Source organism: Odontesthes bonariensis, chromosome 3 (assembly GCF_027942865.1).
Source record: "Odontesthes bonariensis isolate fOdoBon6 chromosome 3, fOdoBon6.hap1, whole genome shotgun sequence".
In the NCBI taxonomy this organism is placed as follows: domain Eukaryota; kingdom Metazoa; phylum Chordata; class Actinopteri; order Atheriniformes; family Atherinopsidae; genus Odontesthes; species Odontesthes bonariensis.
Window position 1 is genome coordinate 16,705,431 of NC_134508.1, and position 19,247 is coordinate 16,724,677.

Consider the following 19,247-nt stretch of genomic DNA (forward strand, 5'->3'; position numbering starts at 1 on the left):
TTTGTTTAAAATTTAAATCATGCTTTTTATTTCTACTGTTTTAATGTATCTGTAAAGCACTTTGAATCACCTTGTAGTTGAATTGTGCTATACAAATAAACTTGCCTTACGAATAAGAACTGACTTATAAGAACCCAGATTACAAACATTAGAATAAATGGAGCAAAACACTTACCTCTCATCCTTCCTTTTATAGTTTTCTCTTCCTCTCTCTCCCCACTTGCTGACATTCCTTCCATCCCACCACTTCGCTGAGCTGCATATTGTAGCTGGTGGTGGTGGTGGTGGAGGAGGTCTAATTCAAATCTCCAGCAAACCAGTTCAAGCTCACATTAACGCAGTTTAATAAAAGACCTTTCAATTAGGTAAAGAGCTGCATGGGAGGGTGTGCTGCTTGCAGAAAAAGAATGGTGACTGCCATTGATGGAGTCACACACTCCAATCAGACTCGCTGTCGACTTCTCACATTCTTAATGCCAAGTTGGCTGATGGATGACAGGCAAACAGTGGGGGAAGAGAGAAAAGCAGAGGGCGAATAAGTCTAGCATTAAACAGACTCAAGAAAAGAACTAGGTGTATGTGGCAATGTGTGTGCGTGAGAGTTTTCATTCATTTTATTGCACGTGAATTCAAAGTGTCAACCTTTACTTAAATTCAACCCCATCCCGCCGTATGAGAGAGCAACAGTGTATCAGAGTTTGACACCAACTCCCACTTGTGGAGAGCTCTTCAGCCGGATGAGAAAAGAGCGGCTGAAAAACAGCACTTCAAGAAGGGCACAAAGGATATGGCGCAGAGCAGCTCATGCTTACAACATAAGGCCGTAAAGGGTAAAGCTGTGGCACCAGCTAAAACAGGCTGGCAAACACGTGCGCTTAACTGGGTGTTAAAAAGCACCACAATTTCCGTGCGTTGTCTTCAAAGTGAGCATTCGACCCAACAACAGCCTCTGCGTCCCACAAGTTTTCTGCAGCTCGTTGTACTCAACCGGGTCCAGTAATTGTCTGGAAATCAATAGTGGCGCATTGTGAGACGTGAGCAGCCATCGCCTAACCTTGCACCATGCAGCCGTCTCTCCCAATCAAAGCCGACCTGGTTTCCACGGCAACCTCAATCCCACATCTTCCACATTAATAAGGCGGGAAAAGAAAGACATGGCACTGAGGGTGCAGGGGTTGAAAAAGACCTGGAGGAGGAGGAGGAGGGCGCAGAGTTCCAGCTGCGCCGTATATTTGACGTTAAAACTCAATCAGATTGAGCAAACTTGGCTTCCTTTAAAAAAAAAAAAAAAAAGCAAAACAAACATCCCGCCACCATCGAGATTGCATTTATCTGGTTCAAAACATATCATAAAGCCCAGTCTTCCATTTTCCCTCACCCATTGTCCTCTCTTTTTCAATATATTTGCAAAAATATCCCTGATATTTCTGTAATTCAGCCCATTTAATTAAAGAGGAGGGGTGTCTAATAAAAGCCACATGGCAGATAGCAGTGTCTGGGCTTTCCAGGAGCTTGTTTTAATCAGAGAACTGTTGAATGGGAGAAGGCAATAACAGAGTGAATAGAGGCTGGTATTTGTAAAGAAATGTCAAGGAGGTAGAAAGAAGGAATATCAGAGTCATGGGCTGAAACCTCCACATGAAGCTGGCTTTAATATAAGTAATATGTGCGTCTGTTGGTTTTGAGTATCTTAATACTTGGACGTGAGGGTTGTAGTTGGCTGCATTCACTGACTCAGACTCATAAGTGGACTGGCAGGTGCACACACGCCACACAGGACTCCAATCAATGGTCTCGCTATTTCTCTTTCATTTCACTAAATTTCTGTAATAGAGCACATATTGCAAGGATTGGTCAGCGGTATTGTGGATTTTATGATCGATGCTACGGTGCCAAGTGGGAGTCAAACTGCGATCGATAGATCACTCCTCACAGCTATCATTATCAAACACACTCCACTACATTCTCATCGACTGCCACTTGTGTGAATGTGTGCTGATATCCAGGAACAAGCATGTGGGTTTGTTACACGACCATCAATATTCTGTATGTGTCCGCTGTGAGCGTATGTGTGCATTTTGTGCACGCAGCTTATGTGTGCGCACAAGCGATAACAAGTCGCTGTCATTCCGAGGGTGGCCAACCATGTCCATATATAAGTGGAAATGCGTCTTGACTGAGTCCCTGTCCTTCCCGTACACACACACACACACGCACACACACACACACACACAGGGAGAGGGTGAAGTGTATGAGTACAGAGCGACGCTGTGAGCTGCAGTTCTGTTTGCTGACCTTCAGGGTTATCTGGAAGGTTTCTCCACACCTTGCTGCTGCCACAAACCCATACGGTCACCATGGAAACACAGCTTGCAGGGACAATGTGTGCCCTGTCCGGTGTGTCGCTAGTGTGCATGCGTTGACGCGAGCACCTATATATGATGACAGTATACCGGAAAAACACATGAAAGAGACACACACAAACATTAATACATGTATAATTCACTCTTCACTGTCCTCCGCTTCATTTATCCCCCCTCATTCACTCTCCTCTCCCTTCTCTCGCTTAATGAAACCATGAGCACGCGACAAAATCAAGCCCCTGGGCCTGCACAGCTTTGTCAGAAGGGTGCACACGACCCCATTTTCAGTGGTAGGAGCATTATTAGCTTGCTGTGACGAGAGAAAGCCATCCGCCACTCCACAGTGTGCATGCAAACACACACACACACACACACACACACATAAAGACACACAACCTGCAGTGTCATCACCAACCGATCACTGGAATTTATTTCAACGGCAGCAGGGGTTGGATGCGCTGCCACAACTTGACAATAAATCAACACATGGTACACTCTGGAGCGACGAGTCAAGATAATACACTCCAAAACAGAGAAAGATGATGAACGGAAATGAGGGAGGTTATGCAGTGATGGTGGCCAAATAAGGGGATGGACAGAAAGGAGAAGGAGAGATGGAGGCAAATAATTGGACGGATTAGACGTGTTCTCTACTTCTTCGGTCCCGCTCTTCCACTTGCTTCTGCCTTCTTTAGGTTTCTCAGCCGTGATTTGTCAAAGCGCTCTGAAAAAGGAAGGAGAGACACAAAGAAGGGGGAGGGGTGAACAGGAAGACAAACTGTCAAGTTATGAATTTACATTACTGGAATTACTGGAAGGGGAAACTCACACAAATCAGGATGCATCTCAAGAAAAGACTTCCATGCTTTTACGCATAAACACAGACAGCACATCACCAAAATATTAAGTCTGGCTAGACTTATGAAGCCACAGTAGAAAAGTGATCCATCTGTACCTGATAGAAGGCTTATAAAGGCAGTTCATTACTGACTGGCTCAAGAATGATGGTGAGTCTGTATAGCTCGACTTAGAATCCTCACAGGTTAAGCACTCGTTACGTGGTCTCTTGTTTACTCTCGAGCAAAAAAAAATTAAAGCAGTCTTTGGTGATAATGCGATTATAAATACAACTATTTAAGCCTGGCAGAATATAAGAAAACTGGAGGAACTGTAAAGGGACCGCCGTGTTTCCACCCACCAATATGGGACATAGACAAGGGGCGTTTCAGCTGTGGAACTGTAAAGGGATTGCCACCATCAGTCATTTATATAAAAAGGAAATATTACTTTAATTTGATCAGATACGTAAAAAATATGATCTACGACAGAATGAGTTTTTTAAGCATCTTCAAATACAGAGTTTTCTGAAAACCTGAGGGGGCTATCAGCTTTCTCCGCTGGAACATACAGTTGGACATGTAATATATTGATCATTACAGGGAAAATATAGTGGACTGACTATGTCTGACTGGTTTTTTTTGGGGGGCTTTTTATGCCTTTAATGATAGGACAGTTGGAGAGAGACAGGAAGCAGGGGGTAGAGAGGGGAGACATGCAGCAAAGGGCCGCTCGGTGCGGGACTCGAACCGGGGCAGGCTGCAGCGAGGACTGTAGTCTCTGTACATGGGGCGCCTGCTTAACCCACTACGCCATCGACCGCCCCAGACTATGTCTGATTCTTCACATTAAATTGAGCAGGGCTATTGTCTCTATTAGGGCTAACCCCCCCCTTTTTTTTTCCCTCTCATTTCACATATCTATATTGTCAAATTTTAATTTTTTTACCCTACACATTGATGTGTGACAATAAAGAAAGAAAGAAATAGATAGTTAAATAAATAAATAACCACAGCTAAACATCTAACTGCAAAAACTAGGCAAGCCACACACAAGACTGGCCAAAACATCACAAGTAACTTAAAATGGCCTCAGTGCCAGAGTTTAAAAATGTCACTCACAAAAAACATACACTACAATACATAGACTGACTCTTGAACTCTAATCCAATTATTCAGTACCTACAGGGCAGGTTTGAAATGGTATGTTGGCACAACAGAGCTTCCCATACTTTGGCCTGAGCAGTTATTTGTTTGGGGGATTGCTGCACAGCTTCAACAACTGAAACATCATGAGTTCAATATCTAACAAGCTTTGGAGCCTAAGAAGGCAACCCTGACCTTTTTAGACAGGGACTTTGACTGCCGGGACCTCTTATTTGTTCTTAACTTTATTGCTTTTGTCAAATTTTTGTGTTCTAATTCTGAGCATTGATGTGACGGGACAAAGGAGACAGACTGCTCACTGAGAGGACTGAACGTGCATGAGGGAGAAAATGGTGTCGCTGTAGAGGAAAAAGAGGGGGTGAGGTGGGTACATGTGAGGCTGACACAGTGGTTGGACAAATAGGTGTAAATTTAGTGTAAATGTAAAGTCAGTATCATATAAACTGCTTAGATGACTTAAAAGACTATCGTCTTTACCCAGCTGATAACAACAAATCCAGGCTAATTTCCACATTTACATCCAACTCGTTCCACTAATCTCCCCTTCTAGCCAGACCATTAGTGTTCTTTTTACTGTGCGACAGCAGCTTGTATTAATTATTCAAAATTCCAGATTTTATGGTACTGCACTTATTCTGGGAGAAAACATTTGTTTACAAGGTAATTAAAAAACAAATTACAGTAGTTCAAAGTAACTAATCTTTACAAAAGATTAACAGTCTGACAAACCAGCAGAGAACCCTTTGAAAGGCTGCAAACTTCCAAGACTTTGGTGTAATATCTGCAAAAAACCGACCCAACATTTTCACACGAGCACACATTTGCACGTTAATGTAAAATGGGACTGCGGTGGTGAAGTGAGCGTTAACCTGTGAGGCAGAGATGATAACGATATGTGTCGCTCTCACCAGCTTGATATGACCATATATTCACAGCAATGCAAAAAAAACTATTTATCAGTTTCACACTATTTCTACGATAAAGACTGAACTTCAGCTGGGCATCCTGGAGTCACTGTGCGGGGGAGTTTAACTTGATGGACGGCTGAATGAAGGCGTCTGCGATGGCAGTACAATAAGTCAGAACTTGTGTTTCCATCGCTGATCAATAACGCAGATGAACATGCTGCAGCTTTAATGCTTCTTGTTAGCCGTGATACGGAGCAATAAAATAAATGTCTGGAATGTATAAACGCGTTTCATTAGTTTTAATCAGAGGAATTAATCACAGCTTACGTCTCCTCTGATTTACAACTGACACAAAGCAGAGGGGAAAGTAACTGGATTCTTCTTATCATCTTAAACTTGAACATCAGCAACTTTACCACATAGCCAAGCAAATGTGACACTGTCTGAAACAAGATAAGTAATAAGTAATTACTTAAATGTAAAAGCAAGACCGATATTTATTGTTGTCCCGTGTCTTGCTCGAGCACCTTTTCTTTCCTCCTACAGCGCTGTCTTGGGTCTCTTTGCTGCATCTGCCACTGTGTGTGTCTGTTGTTTTTTTTAAAACTTGGCTAAATGCTTTTGTCTTTTATTTATTATGTATGTAAAAGCATATAATCGTGTAGTTGTTGGTGCATGACCCGGTACCATAAAGCAAAATGTTGTGATGCCGGGCTGGAAACCAAGTTTTGAGAAGCATTATGAGAGCGCTCCAGGAGTTTTTCAGGCCCTGGGACGTGTCTAACGAATGACAGTAAAACAAACAAATAAATATAACCTTGCATCGCAGATCCGTCAGGAGACTTGCCTTATAATGTAGATAATTGCCTTAAACACAAGTGAAAGCAAAGACACACACAAACAGAAGAATAAATAAATGTGAAAACAGCAGATTGCCCTAATGCTTATTAGACATATTGGCTGATTTGATATTGGATTCTTACTTTAAATACCAGATGGTAAAAATAAATTCCATGAACAAGCAGAAATATGTCGAGGCTGCACAGCTACTGTACTTAATAGCTGCCATACAAATTATAGTGAAAAAAATTCATTCACACGCTTTAATAATTGTTTGAGGTTGCCTCATTTAGGAACAAAACTCTTTCCAAGTGAGTTTGGCAGAATGTGAAATAACACAAGATAATGAAGGATTTGTTTTTTGTTTGTAGACGTGGCATAACACTTATTGCTGATTGTGTTTTAGAAAGCCAGTTTACTATGCTACATGGTGCTACTAATGTCCTCTTGTGTCAGTACACATACACACACCCAGTCAGTGGAAGAGACACAGGACAACGTGGGGTTAGTGAAGCGTTAGCTTGTGGCTGCCGGGTGGGCTAGTTGGCATGCTAACTGCCTCTGTGCTCGGTTGGCAGGCAGATATGCTGCCGGGCAGGTTAGCTGTTTGCTTGCCAAGTGCATCCGAGGGCATCGCAGCCTGTGCCTTTGAATTGGAGATGAGTGGCGAATGTGACAAGGAGATTTAACTTTACTGTTCCACTCACGTCCTGAGCTATAAAGGGGGGCAGTGTGTGTCTGCATGTGTGCATGAAAACTCACTGTGTGAAGGTTTATGCACGCAATGATGTGTGCGTGTATGTGCATGCGTGTGGTGACAGGCTTGTTGGTATTGCCACACTCATCCACATTATGCCTAATGCATTGTGTATGAAGTAGTTCCTGAATATCACACTGACCCCTGGCACCTCCCACAGTGCACACAGTTCAGACTGGTGCCCTGGGTCCAAATTTGGACCATCACCATCCACACTTGGATAATTTGAAGACAGGAAAAACTGTTTATGCACAAAACCTTTGGCAGCAAGGGGAACCAAACATTCTACCTCAAGGTCTGCACCAGGTTTCAGTTGGCATTTATTAGATAAACCAAGATATGACAACAGCATTTTAATACAGCCACGCAGCAAAAAAAACAGACAACCATCATAACAGTTGAGAGGGATCTTAGACCAACTGGGAGACTTAGATACAGCATAGTAACAGAGTAACAGTAACTGATTCATACAATGATGCACAAAAACACACAAACACTTATTCTTCCTCCAGCCAGTCTTCATCCAATTAGTGAGGAGTGTGAAGAAGAGGTAGATGTTGTGTTCCCTGGTTGAGTCTCGAGCAAGAGTGTGTGTGTTGACAATTCCACGGTTACAAGCTAATGGGCTACATACACACAACAGACACACATGAAATCCTATCTGCAGCATATATAAGACCCTCAGTCACACAGAGACGCGCACGCACACTGGCCACACTCACTTGACTTTTCTCTGTGAGAAGTAAAAATAATAGAGAAGTAGCAAATCAATAACTGTCTTCTCTCCTCAGTGCTAACAGCACTCAGCTTCCTCCTTGTCTCAGGAGGGCCAGAGACAGTTGCCAGGCAGGACTGTCAGTCAGGCACTCTCAGTGGCCATGCTTCATAAACACAAAGCCATTTCCTTATTATGCAGTTTCTGACAGCCAGCCGGTTAATTAGTCAATCAAGGAAGCCTCTTAGCCAGTTAGTAAGCAGGTCGGTGATGTGAACAGGACCATTAGCCCAATTTTTTTTTTGGGGGGGGGGGGCAGAGGCAAGATGTGAAACAAAATTCACATCAACATCATAATATATTTCAAACAGTTTTTGTGCCCAACATTTTCAGTCTCCACAGCTCTTCAGAGGCTAAATGCACCACTTATGCTCACCAGTTAGTTGTTAACTGCGTCTGTTAGTGGTTGTTGGGAAGTAAGACCTGTTCTTTATTTTATGAAAACAGCTGCCTTTTGTTGTAAAGCTTTATGCCAAGATAAAAAAAAAAAACGTAAACATACAGACCAGCAAACACTGAGGCCTAATAAAGCAGAGCCTAACTACACATTCAATCTATTATCCTCTCTTTGTTTACCACACTGGTGTTTGATACATTTTTACTGTGATATATCTTCATTCAAGTTTTGTGCCGAGTTTACAACTGTTATTTAAGGTAATTTTGCTCTGTTTTAAGAATATGAACAGAATCCCTCAGTTGCTCGGTCCGTCTGTAATTCACCTGTCAGCAGAAAGCTGGAGACAGTCATTTGTATTGATGTATAGAAATACAGTCAGCAATGTGATTTGATGAAAAGTGAGTTGATAACTATAGGCTTGATGTAAAGGTAAAATTGCTCTTCATAGTGACAGGGAGCAGAATGTAACATTTAGGACAAGACTTCTCGCAAAAGAAGAAATGGAAAACTCGAACACTAATCTAAGCTAATAACTAATTAGAAACTATTTTGCAGATGCTAACAGTGCCATTTTCATCTCCTGCTGCTGGCAGATCATTTCGACAACAAGTCCATGGTCTCACTGCGTAACAATGAGTGAGACACACTCTTTTTTTCTTCTTTTCTGGTCACCATACAGTTTTTGCAAATACCATATTCAGTTTCATTGCTACGCGGATGACATCCAGCTCTACCTCTCAGCTAAGCCTAATTCTACACTCCCACCTTTGTCCCCTACTTATTGTCTCACTGAAATTAAACACTGGTTCACTTTGAACTTTCTTAAATTAAACAGTAGTAAAATGGAACTTCTTCTAATTGGCACCAAATCAATGCTAACTAAACTTCAGAATATTTCTGATCTCATTTGATAACTCCACCATCTTTCCTTCCCCTCAGGTCAAGAGTCTGGGTGTCATCCTTGATGGCAGCCTTTCTTTCAATTCTCATGTCAATAATATTACTCAGTCTGCTTATTTCCATCTTTGTAATATCCACCGTCTCCCTCCTTTTCTCCCTCCTCACTCAACTGCTGTTCTAGTCCACAATTTGGTCACCTCTTGTTTAGATTACTGTAATTCTCTTCTGCTTGGCCTACCTCAGAAAACTTTACATAAATTACAGTTGGTTCAAAACTCAGCTGCCCGTATCATCACATGGACCCCTTCAATCCATCACATCACACCTGTTTTGCAACAGCTTCATTGGCTTCCTATCCCATATCGTATTAACTACAAAATACTTCTTCTTACGTTTAAAGCTATCCACAATCTTGCTCCTCCGTATCTTTCAGACCTTCTTCACATTACTATACCTGTTCGTACCCTCAGATCCTCATCCTCTATTCATCTCACTGTTCCCCCCGTCCGTCTTGTTACTATGGGGAGCAGATCATTTAGTCAATCTGCACCCCAGCTCTGGAACTCTGGATCTCCGTAACACACAAACTTAGCCACATTTCAAATCCAAACTTAAAACTCACCTGTTTATATTAGCCAATGCATTGTGATTACTAGCACTGTTTTAATTAACTTTATTGTTTATCGATTTGTTATGTATTTTAAATTGTGTTTGTTTTTATGTAAGGTGACCTTGAGTGCCTATGAAAGACGCCTATGAATAATATGCATTATTATTATTATTATATATCTTATGAAACACCAGTGAGAATCTCTGTGTTTGCATGTGTGGAGAACCTATCTCACTGTCGTCATGACAAAGCAGGTGAGAACGATTGAAACTGAGCAACAAGTCATCCCCAGGATACTCCGTCATCTGCCTGTCTGCTCGGTAAGCAGCAGACTGTCGCTGTAGCTACGCTCGGCCCATTGATCTTTGGTGTATTACTCAAAACAAATGAGCGTTCAGACCTGTGACACGACAGACCAGAAATAATGAGGAGGAGAACATGTGGGAAGCTGAGACCTCTGTCCGACACGAAAGGGTCAGACACCTTAAAAGGTAAAAAAAATACTTCAAAGAAAGGAACGCCGTATATTTAATGTTCGGCTATCGCTGTGGCAAAACATTTGCAGAGATATCTACCTCAAACGTAATCAATGTAATCTATGAGTACAACAAATGTGAACGTATTTACACTGAAGACCAAAGTCTAACGGCGCTCATGGAAGAGTTCATGTATCAAAGTCGACCCAATAAAGATATAATTTGAGTAGAAAAAAATTAATCTGGCTCAGATGTTCGTACTATGAGATACTTGTACTACTTGAGCCGAAAAGCAAATCCTGAATAGGTTTATAGATTTTTTTTTTAATGCATTTTCACAGAAAACAAGCTGCAACTGTGTCACGGATAAATGACGCGCTCCTGACGATTAACGGGCTGGTTGCGTTTGTAAATCAGCACAGTTTCAGGACTGCACCCACAGAGGTGGACACTCCAGTCAGCGATATCTAGGATTTGTGACCACACGCTAATTTGCCCAATTTAAAAAAATCCAGGCCCAATTGTTATTAAAAAAAAACAACTCAGATTGGATTACTCATGAGGGTCTGAGTGCACTTAAAGTAATAAGTGTAGTTATTATCAACTTGAGATATAATGTTATCTTTTCTTTCACCTGGGGACACAGGATCCATTGTCACCTCTGCGCTGCTTGCTGCGAGTCTGAGAGGAGACGCTGCAGCACCACTCAAAGACTCTGTAGCGACAGCTCAGCTGAGTTTATTTTTACGAGGCTCGGGCACCGTGAAAAAAAAGCTAAGGTGCTGAATCTACTAATGGTAGCGTGAACAACGGAGAAGGAAAGTTCTGTATTTAACTGATAACGCAATCTGCTGCATTTGTCTGGAAAAACCATATTAAGACACATTTCTGCTGTGTGCATCAATCAATGTGTCATCAAGCTCAAACTACCAAAGTGTCGGTTTAAGTGCTTCACAGGGCTCATCAATGCCCGCATATCAGCTGCGGTCAGATTAGTGGAAAGCCTTGCAGGCTATACAGAGCAGAACGCTGAGTCGTGTCGACTGGAGAACTAACCAACTTTTCTCGTGTCTGTAGATGTGACATGTGAATTTTAAGAATTTTAAGTCTGTTGTAAACATTATACATTTACATTATTAAATAGAAACCGGTTTTTGTCAACCTTCATTTGAAGAAATATTTGTTTTAATCCTGACTTTGGATTCCATTATTTTTTGTCTATGACGAATGCCAACACAGGTATTATTAGAGATGACAGTCCCTTTCGCAGAGTAAAATAACACCTCAGTCTTCACATATCAAGTCTCTTTTGTCACAATTTACCCTTATGCATTATCCTTACACAAAGGAAGAAAGACACATGGCAGCCAAACCCGGGCAGGAGGGAATTGATCACACGTTGGAGGTGGCGATCAGTGGAGTGGAGCACAGGAATGGGATATTTGCCTAGATGCTGAATGCTGAGTGGTACATAGACTTGAGGCAAAGAGCGACTGCTGGAAGATGGAAAGGAGGGACATGAGAGAGAACAGCTAATCTTTACGTGGCCTGTGCCTTCATGTGGTGGTCGCCTTGGAGATGATGAATGCAAGAGATTGGTAGAATTGAAAGATGGGAAGAGAGAGGGGGAGACGTAAGGAGAAATATGTGAGCAAGAGAGTGTGAGAGTGTATTAAAATAACACACACTGGGGTATGGAAATGTTTTTGTTGCAATCACTCAGGAGCTATAATCAGTCTAAGGAGGCATGCTAGTATTCTTAAAAATACAAATAAGAGGAATGTTATAGTATACACAGCTGATTGGGTCTGTGTGTGTAGCTGAATTTGTGCACTTTGAGAAATACTTGAGTGTATGTGTCGGAGCCGGCTACAGCTGAACAGAGTAGCTATTTTATCAGATTAGAGTTGGATGGCAGCACGAGGCTCACAGTGGGGCTAACCACCTGCTACTACTGATACCCATACTTACAAACACATTTTTTACCTTTATTTTCAATTTCACAATCCAAAATATGGTTTTGTCTCAGTCTGGGTTCACAGTGGTGACTGACAGAGCCTCCTTCTTGCTCCTTGTCTTCATCCCCCCCTCCTTCATGTCTCTCTGCCATAACTCCATCCCTACCAATGACAGAGCCTTTTCTTTTTATTCATCATCCACTCATTCCTTATCTATCTCCCTTTTACAGTGTTCTACTAAACCTTGCTCACTGAGAGTCAGTCTCAGTCTCTTCAGTTTTCCTCTTTTATCAGACTCCATCCACTCCTCTTTTGACAGACACTTTCCTCTTTCATCCCTGCTACAAAGACCCATCCCCCCCTTTTTTTCCTTTAACATAGCAACAGATGAATTTCTCTTTTGCTTATCGACCAACCCAGATAGCAAAACTCTTTTGGCCCATATCTGGCCCACACCTGACATGTTCATCCGGCCCACATACAGCATGGGCTGATGGCACTTGGGCGGTCCGCTCATGTTTGCCAAAAGTGGGCCACAACCAAGCCATCACAATGCCAGATGTCAACCAAAAACAGACCAAATAAACCAGCACTCAACCGGATGAGGTTGACTTCGTTTAAGTGTAAAAGTTAACTTTTACACTTAAACGAAGTGAAAAAATTGGATTAAGATGCCTTTTTCATTGTTATTCTGGGAATTCACTGTAACAGGAGCAGAAATTAAACATTTACTAAAGTACTAAACATTTATTTAGGACCAAGTGTCATCTTCGAAGTGCTTCAGTTGCTGCCGCTACAACGTTTGTTTTGAAAAAAAGAAAGACAGTAATTTGTGGTTAAATGTGGCTAGTGCAGAAAATGTCAACTGAAATGTTTGGAAGCGGGGAAAATGGTGCTACGCAGGTAAACAAGATGCACAGACACCAACACACACGGACGCTCATCACCACATGGCACAACTAATGGAAGTGAGAATAAGAGGAAAAAAAACAAAACAGTGCGGCTTGAACACAGCAGGATCCATCCTCAAACCCACACACTCCAAACTCGAGGCGTGTTTCTGTCACACAATTAGACCATCAACATTATTTTCTTGCATCCTGTTTTCTTTGCCTTCTCAAACTAAATGTACGGCCTCAAAGAAGGCTATAATCAAACATGTTCTTTGTATTGCACTCAGAATGATCCATCACTGAATCTCGATGCATTCTTGCAACTCTTCACTGACACTAACCATTGCAGCAGCATAGAAGAATTTAGCCAGGGTTTTTCCTTTTTTCCCCCAAATCAGTAAACCTGTGAATGTTGTTGTGCCCCATTTGATATGTGAGGAATTTGTAAAAAAAAAAATAGAACGATAAAGTAAGCCCCCTGCCAAAAATATCCTCAACTTGACAACACAAATATTATGGCTGCAGGAACACAATTACACATGTGCTTTACCCGCCCCCCTCGCAGTATCTTCCATTCTCCCACTCCAGCGATAGGAGTATATATAGAAGGATATATCTATCCTTAAAATTTCTGTTGAACCCATACTCGGCACAGATAGGATTCCAAACAGTTTGATAATATCTTTCTCGTTGTTAATGTAATTTGTTGATGTCAAGTGAGCTATTAAATCTCTGTCATTGTTTGAATTGTCAGAGTCCAATTTCACTGAAGGCTTCTCAGTAATTGGCTGCTTGAATTAATCTCTCTATCTTAGCTGTCCGTTGTTTTTACTGGACGGGAATTCATTGAAACAGGTGCGGATTTCAAACAGTTACTTCATGTTTTTAAGAACCACAAAAAAAAAAAAATGGCACCAAACTGTATAATCAATGCACAAATGCGCCTGTCTCAATGCTCGTTAAGCCTCAGCACTCGGAGCCAAAACGGAGTGGCACTTCACCTGACGTCTTAGAAGCCAGCACGCCAACATATTAGACTAGGAAAATACCATCGTCAGGAGACCAACAGGTTCAAGGGGGTCAAGTCTGTGGGATACAGTGGAAAGTGTTGTGCTCTGATACTGTTAGCCTCTGCAGATGGCATTTAATAACTCTAACAATGCCATTAGCATTCTACACATGGCCTGCACAGCGGCCTTAAAGCACTGTGGAGGGTGACACTTACTGTAAGTGGTGGCTTGACAACTGTTAGCTCCTAAATATGACTCTGAGGACGGCAGTATTTAGTTTCTCTAAGAAAGAAGTTGAAAGGGAGAAGAGACGATGAAAAGTCAAAGAGTGGACTCCCAGAATCCTTCACGGGGTTATGCTCATGCCAAAAAACACATTTGAGCGCGCACAAAGGGCAAGAATGTAGAAACTACAAATAAAACACACAGTAGTCACTATATGTGCATCACTATCACATGGAGAGATGGCAAGATCCCCAAGGCTTGATTCAAACACAGGGCCTTGCTGAGCTGGTGTATCACTCACTCTCACATACACACAGAGACACTCACACAAAGCTGCAGGACAATGCTAGCAGAGTCCCTGGCAGAGGAGGGACAGCTTAGCCGAAGTGAAGCCGTCTTGGTAACGAGAAGAATGTGTGAAAAATATGTGTTTGTGCACGTGCGAATCCTAAAAAAAAAAAAGAAGCACTTCTGAGTAACGTATACAGACGGCTGTGCCACTGCAGATAGTGAGTTGGGTAGACTTCAAGCAGAGGACAGAAAGACTGAGATAGATGTTCTAGTGATGTTGAGATCAAAACTCTTTGAGAAAATAAAGATATGCCTGCTGCTCCTTTCATTGGCAGATTGATTGACAAACACAAGATAGTGCGTTATAGATAGTCATAAACAGCAGTCTGTGCTGATAAAACTCATAGAAGTCAGAGTTGATGGACTAAGCCTGCAGACTTTAACTATGCTTGTGTGGTGGTAAGGTGTATCAATTTGTCATGTTAAAACAATGAAATACAAAATAACTAGCCTTTTAACAAGGAAACAGGAAGATATGAGTTCAATTATCATCAAAAGTGGTATTCAGTTGATGTCACTCTGCAGCCACATAAAGAGAAGAAGATAACTATAGTCAAGAAAAGTGGGAGCTGTAACGTATCAACTGCAGACAAAGATTAATTTGTCAGAAAAATGAAGTATTCTCCCTTTAATTTAAAAAAGAATGCATCTGCTTAAGAAAATCCATACAAGCACAGACAGATAACAAAAGAACGCAGCTTTTAAGCTGTCGGGAGGTTTTCACCAAACTAAAAGCTTTGTTGTCTGTTGAATAGTCACGTTATTGTTGCACAAAGCCGAAAAAAAACATGACTGCATCCAAAACGGTGTATGTCTTTTAATAGCCATTTTATCTGCCAAGAGCAGACAGTTTATTTGGCTAGTTAGTTTGAACAAAAACAAACTCTTTCTGTTAGGCCAGTTCATTTCAAAAGTATGTTGGTGAATTGCAGTTGTCCTTCACTGGAGGAGAGAAGTGGTCTCGGTCTCTACTTTTGAAGGACAATGCATTGTATGTCAAAGAATTTTGTTCCTAGACAGGTTCTCTATTCATCAGTCTTAAATCAGATGTTATTTTGTGGCTGCAGCTTTTAGCAACACATGACAAATGTAGAAAACATAGCATTTTGCTGCCTCATTTTTCAACACAGAGAAGATGAGCACATGACTTGTTTCTGTAATTAACTACTTGACAAAAAAGACCAAACCTTCTGTTCCACTGCACATGCTCACAAGCACCTCATGAAGTGGAAAATGTGGTTCCCTGATTCAACTATACACACACACACACACACACACAAAAAAGTCCTCAAGGCTCTATAAAAGATTATATTTCATAATGTAATATAATTCAGGGCTCTCTCATGACTAAGTTCGCCGTATTTAATGTTCCCCGTCGACCCTTAACCACCTGCAGAAAATACTGAAACTTTTCTGGGAGAAACTCTCGTCCAAGTGCTCTGCTCTGCCAAGCAGTCGGTTCTGTCAGATCCATTTATAGACAGGCAGACTGGACAGCTGCCTGCACGTCCAGAGGGGTCTTAGGACTGCCGACTAATTTCTTTTCATTAAAGCTGACTGATTGGAAGCCCCCAGTGGCACCTCCACTGATATCCCACTCTTTTTTTTTTTTAGCAAGTCATCTGGGTAAGTAACCCATCGTTCAAAGGTGTTGTTTGAATATTCATCTACACACCATACATGCATAAACTTTCAAAATAGCAAGTTCTGCAGAGATTCTTTCGATTTCATTTTTGAAGATGGGTTATAAAGGGTCCAGATGCAAATTTTCAGAAACTTCTTATGGACGTGACTGTCATAGCAGTCTTGTTTTTCTTGTAACTTTTTCAAATTGATTTAGAGAAAAAAAAAAACTGAACTAGGTGCACATGTTGTGGATTTTCCATTTATATGAAATAAGAAAACACATACAGTATATATATATATATATATATATATAGCTCATCTGCTGCAACAAACAGGAGAAGAAAACAACTGCTGGGATTCCAAATCAGGAGGTTACAGAACACAGAGAGGGTCGTACTGGCATATTAACACGTGATAGGACGAGAGAAATCCCTTTTTAGGCAGCTTTCATTCACTGTAACTCGGCAGATTAACGCTTGTCTGGTAACTTCTCGCCTGTGTTGCACTTATGTTTGCATTAGCTGAATGCATTTAGTGTTTTTCCCTGTGACACATGCGCTGTCCAGAGGAGAAATTACTTTCCGCTCAAGAATCACAGATCTGCAGATAGACACGGAGAAGGGGTTCACCGAGGGGGTCAACCAGAGAATACGCACCACATTCTGAATATACAGTTCATGAAGTCAGAGACATGCAAACACACTACATGCAGACCAAAAGAGAAGCAGCTGTATAAACTCCCACGATAAGATGAGGAGACAGAGGTACACACAGATAGCACAGGCCTTCTGTTTGAACACACTGGTACACAGATTATGATATGTTGCTTGATGTGCATCCAATTAGATATTTTTATTCTTTTTATCAAATATGTGTGCTGTACATTAATCCTGCTCCAGTTTCCAAGAAACAACTGAAAATCCACGACATGACCGTATATAAACTTAGCTCCGGAAATCGAATACAGGAGAAAGGATTTCATGGAGATTGTTTTAATGCCACACTTTAATCTGAAATCTTTTAGATCTATAGGTTCATATCTTAAATCTAGAAACATTTAGAAACCCCTTTAGGTTTGAGATTGGAACAGAACACTTTAAAACTCTCAAAGGTCAACATGAAAACTCATCATCTTCAAAATGGTAGTGCAGGCCGCTCTTTAAAATGAGAGATTTAATCTCTGATAGATTATCCCTATGAAGAAAGGTTGGATAGAAATGTCTGCGAAAAAATGTCTTGGGTCAAAACTGTTTTTCCAACGTCAAATTTAAAAAGTCACCAGCTCTGTATCATGTGAATCTTATCTAGAGTTTGTTTTAAAATCTTAATATCATTCAAAGTGATTTAAAAGAGCGACAGACAGAGAGCTCAGACTAATCATTTGTAAAACTATTATTACAATTTTTGTGTCAGCTACAGTGCACAACAACTTTTTGGCATCTAAGTTTGAAAAACATCAGAGTGTAAACATATACATGAATCCAACTGGCCTTTTCCTGCAGGCTAGAAGTCAAGAATGTCTTTTCAGAGGACAGCGAAGGGTCGAAGTCAATTCTGGTTCTCATCCTCGATACCCAAAACACCCTCAGTGACACAGGGACTGGCACAGTGTGGACGTTTGAACCAAAACCTTCTTTTCATTCATTTGACTGTCACTTTCAGCCTTTTGTGTTTTTTTTTTTTGCCAACATTTTTTGTTTACACACACACACACACACACACACACACACACACACACACACACACACACACACGCACACACACACACACACACACACACACACACACACACACACACACACGTTAGAAAAACCAGAGTACAAACGTATATATAATATTTTTCTCCATGAAGCGCCATCCTACTGGCAAATCAATCTTTTGAACCGAATCAAAAACACTTTTAGTTTGAGCCTTTGCTTTGCTTGGACCTTTGGAACTGCCAAATTTACCAATTGTTGTTTCGGGCCTTTTTATCCGCTTTGAAGCAATGTTCATGCATTTTGTCATGATAATATTGTGCAAACTGTGTTGTTCAAAATGTTTTGTTCAAAGGAGAAACAGGGTAATAATATAAGCACTCTGTAGATAAGCCCTGGGTTTGAACACTGCAAAAAATCCTCTGAGAGCAGAATGAATGTCAGAGCTGACACTTTTAATGATATAATTCTCCCGTATGACAGTTATTAAATACATTACACACCTGGAGACTTGCATGCCAAGTGTCAGTGATGTACCCTTCCATCTGACGTGTCAAAGTAACAATAATGCAGACCATCTGAAGTGAATTGATTTGCTTGAAAGGATTTAAAGGATTCTTTGTCTTTCCACTTTGTTATACTGTCAGAATCACCACCACGCTCCCTTAGGATCTTACTAATACATAGATAAAAAATAGGGCATCAATGAAAGTACTAATTTCTTTTAAATTCTCATGTTCCCACATCCACATCCAAAACGTATCCCTCTCTCACCTTTGCTTGCTGAACACAGTTCATGTATTCGTTGGCCAGGCTGGAGCAGTGCAGGGTCTGCTGTGGATTTTCTCTGTAGCACTGGAGCACCTTGGCCTGCAGCTCAGTGCACAAAGCTGCAGTTTGCCGGGGGCTAGAAACAGAGAAGCAGAGAAAAAGCTCAGACACAGTAAAGTCCTCGGTTGCAATTATGTGACGCGTTTATGAAATATGTTTTATTTCTTGCATGAAGGATGGAGAGAGCAATAAAAGGCTTCTCTGACAGAGAGTCTAATTGTTTAGGATTACGTTCGCTTAAAAAAAAAAACTAAATGGGTTGAAATAACTGAAAAGAAAATATGCTTTGGCCATCATTTGTCAAAATAATTTCTAATTCACATACTTTTGAAAGAGGGAGCAACAAGGCAAGAAAGAGACCTGAGAGTGAAGTTGCAAAAAGAAATCAGAGTTCCTTGGTTGTTAAAGTTTCCAGCAATGTTCAGTAAAAGCAGAGTTAAAGAACATGCCTCAAAGCACTCTGTTAGTTGAGACCGAAATCACTGCACAGTGACTCTCTGTAACTGATTGAAAACAAGGAGAAAGTGTTTATTTCCTTTTGAGACAATGAATCAAACACTCATAAAGCTAACTACCAAAAGCAATTGTCAAATGGAAACCCCAACCACAGCCACCCTGACCGAGCAC

At 41.2% G+C, this 19,247-nt stretch overlaps 1 protein-coding gene across 2 annotated transcripts in view; it reads right to left on the reverse strand.

Annotated features, from left to right (window-relative positions):
* Positions 1–2,765: 2,765 nt before the first annotated feature.
* chchd6b (coiled-coil-helix-coiled-coil-helix domain containing 6b) overlaps positions 2,766–19,247 on the reverse strand; it is a 57,258-nt gene continuing 40,776 nt past the window's right edge. For both annotated transcript variants that reach the window (XM_075460538.1, XM_075460539.1), the window contains 2 exons: positions 18,564–18,696; positions 2,766–3,087 (listed from right to left, as the gene is read on the reverse strand). In XM_075460538.1, coding sequence (XP_075316653.1) covers positions 3,064–3,087; positions 18,564–18,696 — 157 coding nt within the window. In that variant the 3' untranslated portion in view covers positions 2,766–3,063. The remainder of the gene's footprint in view (positions 3,088–18,563; positions 18,697–19,247) is intronic.